We start from the raw sequence: 10,409 nt of genomic DNA on the forward strand, positions 1-10,409 counted from the left end.
CCCCAGGAGGCGGGAAGCCCCTGGGCCCTATAAAAGTGAGGGTCCAAGTTCAGATCTCTCTCTCTCTCCTCTTCGCCTGCTCAAGACCTTCGCAAGACCAGCCACCGGCAATAGTAAGTTTGAATCCAGCGATCGCTATCCGGTAGAGACACCTAGCCACCGACCTGTAACAGCCTTTTGAATCCCGCGGGCCAGATTTGATTGGACAAGCCATTCGTTTCCCTGACCTGGTGGGCTCTTCCTAAGTTAAGTATTGGCCAGTAGTGATAGGTTTATTATATAGAAAGTAGTATTAGGGTATTAATATTGCTTGTTGTATATAATAAATGACCGTTGTTTTAATCCTTACTAAGCGGTGTGTTGTGTTATTAATCATAACCTGAACTTGAACCACGTGGCGGTATCATAAAGATACCTGGCGACTCATGAGCAAAGGTGACGTAAACAGAGCAAATAGACTAAGGTTAAAAAGAGCAACATGTCCAAGGGCAAGTAGGTGGCTTTGAATAGTGGAGATGGGAGGATGGGAGAATATTTTGGAGTTGTGTGTGATTACCCTTAGCGGCAAGAGAACCTTTCCTCAGGAGATTAAATGGATGGAGTAGAGTCGAGGATTGAGCAGGTTGTAATCTTATTCTGTTAATTAACAACCTCAAACTGAGCAGCAATCTCACTCGAACTATACCAGAGTGAGCAACAATGTCATTCTAACCAACAATCTCACGTTAGCCACAAGCTTCATTGTCTGAGTGTACACCACTGAGTGTATTGGTTGACGGATTGGGAATACTGCAATGTTTATTCCCTTGGTCCTAAACAACAGCAACAGATTGTATTTCTAGTGTGCCTTTAAGATGCCGCAGGGCACTTCATAAGGTCATGATCAAATAGAATTTCCTCAATAAAACCGTTTCCTGCATTGATGCAGCAATATCCGGACAATAATGGGGATATTTGTCATTACCCACCTTCCGCAAAGGAATTTGGTGCGAGATATACCTCCCTTTCCATTCTTCTCCCAAACCCTGGGACCAAGTCTCAGAAGATTTTTATCCCACCCCAACTGTTATTGATCTAGGATTTACCGTTCAATTCACAGCCAATGAGCTCCATGCGCAGTGTGCAAGCCCGCTGACACACGACAGGAATAAGGCGTATGTACTGGGCATCGATGGGTGGATCAATCAGATTCCTCTTCTGTTCGTTGTTATTGCGGTTTCCAGTAAATAACTGTGAAAACAAGAAAACAAAAGGCTTTGAAAATGGCAAAGGTAAATTTCCAAATCATTAAAAATACAAACCCTTGGGAAATTTGGGAAAGGCTCCCCCAAATTTCTTCCCGCCTCAGATACCTCACTGAGGTAGAACTCCTCAGTGTACAATTACCTTTAATGTTAGCTGAGACAACGAGCGTTGGCAGAGATTATGACTACAGCAGCAGTTCCCAACCTTTTCCCTTGTGAGGAGCACAGATCATCATCGAAAGCTTTTGCGGCCCATTAAGCATGCCAGTGGTTTTAAACATTGGGCGGGATTCTACCTCCTCCCAGCCGCGTGTTCCTGGCGGTGGGAAGGAGTGTGCCGTTTGCCGGCGGTGACATTCTCTGCCCCCGCCGCTGTCAATGGGATTTCCATTGTAGCCACCCCACGCTGCCGGGAAACCCGCGACCGGGATGCGCTGCCAGCGGAACGGAGAATCCCGCCAGCGGAGAATTCGCCCCAATATTACAGCTTCGCTTGCGCCCCACCCTTAACCAATGTCCAAACAGTCATTGAATAGTGAATATGACATTTCACCATTCCAACCCCATGGCACTAAAGTGAACCATAGACCATCCCCCAAAAACAACATCCCCCCCCCCCCCCCCCCCCCCCCGCACCCCTCAATTTGTAAGTGTGGAAAGACCAGCAATGAAACCCCACAGGGATGGGTCTGTAAAAGAAGTAAATAACTTGTATTCATGTGGCACTTTGACAACCTCAGCACCTCCCAAAGCACTTTACCGCCAGTGTAACTTTATAATCCCTAGTCACTGTTGCAATGCAGTAAAAGTGGTAGCCAATTTGACCAGAGCAAGCTCCCAAAAACAGAACTAAGATAAGTGACCAGATAATCCGTTTTGAATGGTGTGGGTTGCAGGATAAATATTGCCCAGAACAACTCCCCCGCTGTTCTGCAAAATAGCGCAGTGGGATTTTACACCATCACCTAAATAAGCAGACAGGAGCCAGGATTCTCTGCCCCGCCGCCCCACATTTCTGCCGCGACCGGCCGGCGGGATTGTCTGTTACGCCAGCCGGCCAATGGGGTTTCCCACTGTGGGGCAGCCCCAGGCCATCGGGAACCCCCCACGGACCAGCATAACGGAGAATCATGCTGGCGGAGAATCCAGTCTGGGGCCTCTGTTTGATGTCACATATAAAAGACTACACAGGACAGCACTATTGCCAAGTGGGCTGTCAGACAATGATCAACTCAGGCAGGATTCTCCCATTCTGAGACTAAGTGTTGAAACCAACACAGGGGCCGGGATTCTCCCCTACCCGGCGGGATGGAGTGGTGGGAACCACTCCGGCGTCGGGCCGCCCCAAAGGTGCGGTTCCGCACCTTTCGAGGCCAAGCCTTCACCTTGAGGGGCTAGGCCCGCGCCGGAGTGGTTGGCGCGACGCTGGCCGGCGGGGAAGGCCTTTGGAGCTATGCCAATCAGGGCCGCAAGGACTTCGCCGGCCGGCTGAAGTCCACGCATGCGCGGGAGCTGACGTCATCCCAGCACATGCCGGGGGGGGGGATCTTCCACATCGTCCATGCTGAAGGCTGTGGCCGAGGCGGAGGGAAAAGAGAGCCCCCCCACGGCACAGGCCTGCCCGCGGATCAGTGGGCCCCGATCGCTGTCCAGGCCACCGTGGGGGCACCCCCTGGGGCCAGATCGCCCCGCACCCCCCCGCCCCCCCCCAGGACCCCGGAGCCCGCCCGCGCCGCCTGGTCCCGCCGGTAAGATAGGTGGTTTGATTCTCGCCGGCGGGACTGGCATTCGAGCAGCGGGACTTCGGCCTATCGCGGGCCGGAGAATCGCCGGGGGGGGGGGGCGGGGGGGGGGGGCGGTGGCTCGCCGACTGGCGCGGCGCGATTCCCACCCCCGCCGAATATCCGATCCCGGCGGGGGGGGGTCAGAGAATCCCGCCCAGGATTTGTGGTCTTTCACGACAGCAAAACTGGCTCCGAACCAATTCAGCAACTGTGGAGGGGCTACTACTGGCGCCACGTGGAACACAATCGATTCCAATGAAAAACGGTGTGGGATTCGCTGCAGCCGCATATTCGCATTATGTTCCCCACACACACTCACCCTAGCCAACAAGATGGCACTGGTTGTGCTGGAGCGCGCCCATACAGCTGATGCATCGGCTGGGGCCAGAGGGCACCTAGGGGGGTGCCTGGGGGGGGGGGGGGGGGGCACCTATACAATCTGTCGCCCTAAGTTCACAGTGGGCAGTCAGCAGTGTGCACAATTACATGGCTGCCTTTCCGGCTGCGGCAATGGTGTTACGTGCCCATCCACCCCGACCCCACATCCCACCTCCTGACCATCCCCTCGCCCCCGCTACTCCCCCCAGCCCTGGCAGGAGTCCCCCGGCCAGCGGCACAACTGTCAGCAAACTATGGCGATGTTGGACACTTTCTGTGGCCCCCCCCCCTCTCCCTCAGCAGACATGACGCCGGTTTCGCGATTTTTTAAAGCGCAAGTGATCTGCGTCATCAGGTACTCGGCCTGGCTGAGGTGGAGCATCGCGGGGACTCCGGAGAATACCGGGTCAGGCCTGCTAATGATATGCAAATGGTGTTTACTGTACGTGCGTTCCGGACTGCATTGATGCCGCTGTCAAGGTGACGCAGAATGGCGATTTGGCGTCAAATCGGCACCTGCCGCGATTTTAGCATCGGAACCTATTCTCTGCTCATCTTCTTTTATAACACTTTAACTACTTATCAGGATTCCATCTGAATGGAATTAAGTAACTGAGCCTCTCTGAAACATGGTGATATATAACCGGTTTAATTGTCAAATATACCCAAGCACCTGACCATTAGCCCTTTTCACGAAAGTTTCAACAGAGATCCTTACCTTGTCCTTATCACTCCCGCTGATTCTGAAGATCATGAAGTTAACTCCATCAAAACTGTAAGCCATTTTAAACAGTTTGATATATTCCGGAGTCCCCACTGCCAGTGCACCCTGTGTGATGATCCCAGTAATTCGCATCCTTCTCAGCAAATTCACCTGCAAAACCAAGAATGTTAGCTTTCCGAGAGAACAATGACGCATCTTCCTTCAAAACAGGTAATTATATTTCAACTTGACCGTTTAATTCGGAGGTCTCAGGCCCAAACATCCAACCAACCCACCTGATTTTCGAAAATGACAGATTCTACCCCTCAGGTAAGGCCTGGGGCAACTGAGCGTCCCACTGGAAAGGTTGCATGGCGAAGGGGGGAGTTGACCATAGAACCGTGGGATCCCTACAGAAGGAGGCCATTGGGCCAAACGAGATTGCACCGACCTTCTGAAAGAACACCCTACCTAGGCCCACTCCTCTGCCCTATCCCCGTAACCCCACCTAACCTGCGCATCTTTGGACTGTGGGAGGAAGCCAGAGCACCCGGACAAAGGGAGTAAGTACAAACTCTGCAGACAGTCACCCAAGGCCCGGATTGAGCCTGGACCCTTGGCGTTATAAGGCAGGAAACCCCTGACCAGGAAACCCAACAAACCAATGATAAAGGTGAATGAGGAGAGCCTCGCCGTCTCATTACCATATTTAAAGTGCCAATCCACCTCCTTCCAATTCTGAATGAAAGCCATAGGGCTGAGATCTGTTATCATCTGTTATTGGGAGACTTAGATGATGTTGTTCAATGTCTACATTTACAGATATTGCTGGAGGCTGGGCTGTTGGTAAACTTTACCTATTACTGAACATTATACATTACAAGCTTACACAAGGCATGGTGTCATGTTCTTATAATGATATATGTCCTTGAGTTTCTTTGTTGTGCAAGGCACAAGGCATCAATCACTCATTAGGGATTGGGTAAAAACATTGTGGGTTCATTTATTAAGACTATGCATATGAGATTAGTTATACAAATGTACAGCACTTGATGGCGTCCAGTTATGTGCCTGTACTCTGTTCAAAGCAAAAGTGAAACTAAAACTGGATCACATGACCTTGCTCCCTTCTCATGATGTTATACTGACATCACTTAAAGACATTTTGCAACATGTAGAGATTTTTCTCTGTTGCCATGTGATCTTGCATCACCGATGATTCAGATTGTATATTTACGTAGCTAACATTAACGCTTTATACAATATGAGACACTGGCATGAAATATACTTCCCCAAAAATGGATGGGTGGTGGTCAGGTGAGATGCTAAAATTTTAAAAATCTCAAACCCAATTTCAATGTGACTACTTCTGGGTTTAGCAGAATAAGGGATGGGCAGAGCAGCATGGTGGCGCAGTGGTTAGCACTGCTGCTTCACGGCGCCGGGGTCCCAGGTGCGATCCTGGCTCTGGGTCACTGTCCGCGTGGGGTTTGCACATTCTCCCCGTGTTTGCGTGGGTTTCGCCCCCAGAACCCAAAAGATGTGCAGGGTAGGTGGATTGGCCACACTAAATTGCCCCTTAATTGGATAAAATGCATTGGGTACGCTAAAATATTTTTTTTAAAGAATAACGGATGGGCAGCCAATCCAGTCGCGGTTACCATTTTTATGTCGTCCTGTTTGATTGGTTCAACCCAGGCAATTCAAGGCAGGCAAGCACAGCGCTGGGGAGCTGCTAAGTGCTTTTGCAGCACTACTTGTGGGCCAGGAGTAGCAGGAGTGCTTACACCGCCCCCCCCCCCCCCCCCCCCACTCCAACTCCAGCCCCGAAGCTTAAATTCTTCCCTTAGTTCTGGACTACACCCAGCCCCCCCCCCCCCCCCCCCACCCTCTTATAGAAACATAGAAAATAGGAGCAGGATGAGGCCTTTGAGTCCTTCCACTCCAGCTGGGGTTGAGATCTCCACCACTACCAGTTTCAGACTCCCTAACTGGGACTTTGGTCTGCCCTCCAGGGCACTCCTCGTCTGTCAACCAGGCTGAACCCGGGTGGGGAGCATGCTGTCAGAAAGATTGCTCTCCTACCACACACCCATCACACTTACCAGATCTGATCCTTGAGTATCAGAGTCATTCACTCTCCCTTCACAGATGCAGCCTGACCTAATGTCTATCCAACATTTTCTGTTTTAATAGCAGTGGTAGGAGGAAGCTCCCATTGGTTAAGTGGCCTGTTTCTGTGCTTTAAATACTATGCATTACTCAAAATGCGGTGTCCTCAGGGCACAATATAGTTTTTTTTAAATTTAGAGTACCCAATTCATCTAACCTGCACATCTTTGGGTTGTGGGGGAGAAACCCACGCAAACACTTGGAGAATGTGCAAATTCCACACGGACAGTGACCCAGAGCCGAGATCGAACCTGGGATCCTGGCGCCGTGAGGCAGCAATGCTTTTTAAAAATTAAATTTAGAGTACCCAATTCATTTTTCCAATTAAGGGGCAATTTAACGTCGCCAATCCACCTAACCGGCACATTTTTGCGTTGTGGGGGCGAAACCCACGCAAACACGGGGAGAATGTGCAATGCTAACCACTGCACCACCGTGCTGCTCCCCTAGAGCATAATATAGTTTGATGATAACTTCCTAAGACTTCTACCCTACTGTCTGATGATATAGCCCAACCTTTTATTGGTTTTGTTGGTGGCTGCTCTGCAATTGGATGAACATGTTGAATGTTGACCAACAAAACCTGGTCAGTTTGAGGGTTTTCTTTTTTGTAAATGTTTTGTTTTTATTAAGGGGTAATGTAGTGTGGCCAATCCACCTAACCCGCACATCTTTGGGTTGTGGGAGAGAACCCCATGCAAACACGGGGAGAATGTGCAAACTCCACACGAACAGTGGCCCAGAGCCGGGATCGAACCTGGGACCTTGGCACCGTGAGGCAGCAGTGCTAACCACTGTGCCACCGTGCTGCCCCAGTTTGAGGTTTTTCTGTAATTCCATTGAAGCCTTAGAGTATTTAGGACACAAAAAGAGGCCATTCGTCCCAGCAGTCCATGACAGCTCTCCATAGAGCAATCCAGCCGTTCTCATGTCCCCGCTCCAACCTTGTTGGACGGAAAGTTTATTTTCCTCAGGTGCCAACCTAAGTTCATTCTTGATCCACTCTGCTTCCTACTGCCAACTATGTGGGCAGTAAGTTCCAGGTCATTACGACTCACTGCGTAAGTACTGTTTTTCCTCACTTCCCTCCCACATCCCTTGCCCAAAATGTTAAATCTGTGTCTTCTTGTCCTTGTACGATCAGCAATTGGGAACAACTTCCCTTATACACCTCTATCAAATCTCCTCTCAATCTCCTTTGCTCCCAGTACAATTCTGGGGCGAAATTCTCCGTTATCGGCGGAAACACCGCCGATCGGCGCAAAAAACGGCGCAAATCCCACTTGCGTCACGTCATAAAAATGGGCCGATAGTCTGCGGCCCGAAATGGGCTAGCAGCGACGTAACGGGATCCGCGCTTGCGCAGTGGTTCACGCCGTGCAGCGTCATACGCGCTGCACGGCGTGACGGCTCATAAGGCCGCGCAGCTCCCCCCCACCCGACCGGAACAGCCGACCGCAACACCCGACTTGATGGCTGGCCGTCGCTCAGCCCCGAGGTTCGAGTCACGCGATGTGGAGGCGCTCCTGGATGCGGTGGAGCAGAGGAGGGACGCCCTGTATCCCGGGCACGGCCGCAGAGTTGCCCCACGCCACAGCCGGCGTCTGTGGAGGGAGGTGGCAGAGGCCGTCACCGCTGTGGCCCTAACACCACGGACAGGCACCCAGTGCCACAAGAAGGTGAACGACCTCGTCAGAGCAGGCAGGGTGAGCGTCCCCCATACCCCCCATATCCCCTCTCCCCCAAATCCCCCCCTCCCCATATCCCCCCTCCCCCATATCCCCCCCTCCCCCATATTCCCCATATCCCCCCTCCCCATATCCCCCCCCTCCCCCATATCCCCCCTCCCCCATATCCCCCATATTCCCCCCTCCCCCATATCCCCCCTCCCCCATATCCCCCATCCCCCATATCCCCCCTCCCCCATATCCCCCCATATCCCCCCTCCCCCATATCCCCCATATTCCCCCCTCCCCCATATCCCCCCTCCCCCATATCCCCCATATCCTCCCTCCCCCATATCCCCCATATTCCCCCCTCCCCCATATCCCCCATATTCCCCCTCCCCCATATCCCCCTCCCCCATATCCCCCATATTCCCCCCTCCCCCATATCCCCCCTCCCCCATATCCCCCATATCCCCCCTCCCCCATATTCCCCATATCCCCCCCTCCCCCATATCCCCCCTCCCCCATATCCCCCCCTCCCCCATATTCCCCATATCCCCCCCTCCCCCATATCCCCCCTCCCCCATATCCCCCCTCCCACATATCCCCCCTCCCCCATATCCCCCATATCCCCCCTCCCCCATATCCCCCCTCCCCCATATCCCCCCTCCCCCATATCCCCCATATTCCCCCCTCCCCCATATCCCCCCTCCCCCATATCCCCCATATTCCCCCCTCCCCCATATCCCCCCTGCCCCATATTCCCTATATCCCCCCTCCCCATATCCCCCCTCCCACATATCCCCCCTCCCCCATATCCCCCCTCCCCATATCCCCCATATTCCCCCTCCACCATATCCCCCATAATACCCCCTCCCCCATATGCCCCATATCCCCCCTCCCCCATATCCCCCATATCCCCCCTCCCCCATATCCCCAAGTGAATCCAGCCCTAACCTTAACCTCTGCAATGCACGCGCAACCGATGGCGTGCATTCATTTACCTGCCTAACACTGTTGCCTTTTACCCCTGCCACCCCCCCCCCCCCAGGAGAAGCGCGCACACAACAATAGGGAGCATGTGAGGACTGGAGGAGGGCCCGCTGATGAGAGGCCACTGGCCGTACACGAGGAAAGGGCCCTGGAACTGGCTGGCGGACCTGAGGACCGGGAGGTTGCTGATGCAGAGGTCGGGGCCCCACGAGCAAGTGAGCCACCAACAGCCCGTCCCCATATCCCCCCTCCCCTATATCCCCCTCTCCCGTATCACCTGATCACTGCCTGATGTCTAACCATGCATGCTTCATTGTGTATCGCAGGACCAAACGTCCAGGCACCCATCCCCGCAGATGCAGACCGCCCGCAGAATGCCCCTCGGAGACCACGGGAGACGGAGAGACCCGAACCCTCCAGCATGCGACGCCCGCAGGATGTCCCTCGGAGACCACGGGAGACGGAGAGACCCGAACCCTCCAGCATGCGACGCCCGCAGGATGCCCCTCGGAGACCACGGGAGACGGAGAGACCCGAACCCTCCAGCATGCGACGCCCGCAGGATGCCCCTCGGAGACCACGGGAGACGGAGAGACCTGGAGCAACAGGGAGACGACACCCCCGTCACGTGCGGGAGCGACCACCCAGCGATGAGGGGGGCAGCCACAGGCCCCCGTCACATCCGAGCCAGGACACCACTACCCAGGACACCACTATCCAGGACACCCCTACCCGGGACACCACTACCCGGGACACCACTACCCGGGACACCCCTACCCGGGACACCACTACCCGGGACACCACTACCCGGGACACCACTACCCGGGACACCACTACCCGGGACACCACTACCCGGGACACCACTACCCGGGACACCACTACCCGGGACACCACTACCCGGGACACCACTACCCGGGACACCACTACCCGGGACACCACTACCCGGGACACCACTACCCGGGACACCACTACCCGGGACAGCACTACCCGGGACACCCCTACCCGGGAAGACGAAATACCGGACAGTGACTCAGAGTGGATGGGTGGAGACGAACCCCCACCCCAAAGTGCCATGGACTCAGAGTGGGACGAAGAGCACGACACAACGCCACTGCTGTCACCAACACCCTCCACCATCGCAGAAACACTCACCACGGTTGGGCACTTTAGTGATGAGGCGTCTGGTACACTCACTGGTGCGCACAACACAGCCGTCCCGGTACAGCAGGTGGAGGTAGGAGCAGCAGAGGGACCGGGCGGTCGGAGGGCAGCCCAGGCCAAGCGAACATCTGCCGCCCAGATGGATCCCGGGTTCCTGCAGTTACCACACCCACACATAGATCCGATGCAACCACCGACACGGAGACGAGCGAATAGGGTGACGGGTGGCTTGCGGCGGCTGCGGTCGCAGGTGGAGGAGTCCACCCGCGTCCAGGAGCTGGGAGTGGTCCCGGTCATGCGTGCCACC

The 10,409-nt window shown here is 54.3% G+C and overlaps 1 protein-coding gene across 1 annotated transcript in view; it reads right to left on the minus strand.

Moving 5' to 3' along the window:
* LOC140387434 (lactadherin-like) overlaps window positions 1–10,409 on the minus strand; it is a 132,329-nt gene that overhangs the window by 22,147 nt on the left and 99,773 nt on the right. The window contains 2 exon segments of the mRNA XM_072470534.1: window positions 1,086–1,230; window positions 4,125–4,280. Coding sequence (XP_072326635.1) covers window positions 1,086–1,230; window positions 4,125–4,280 — 301 coding nt within the window.

The sequence above is a fragment of the Scyliorhinus torazame genome, chromosome 12, assembly GCF_047496885.1.
Source record: "Scyliorhinus torazame isolate Kashiwa2021f chromosome 12, sScyTor2.1, whole genome shotgun sequence".
Classification (NCBI taxonomy): domain Eukaryota; kingdom Metazoa; phylum Chordata; class Chondrichthyes; order Carcharhiniformes; family Scyliorhinidae; genus Scyliorhinus; species Scyliorhinus torazame.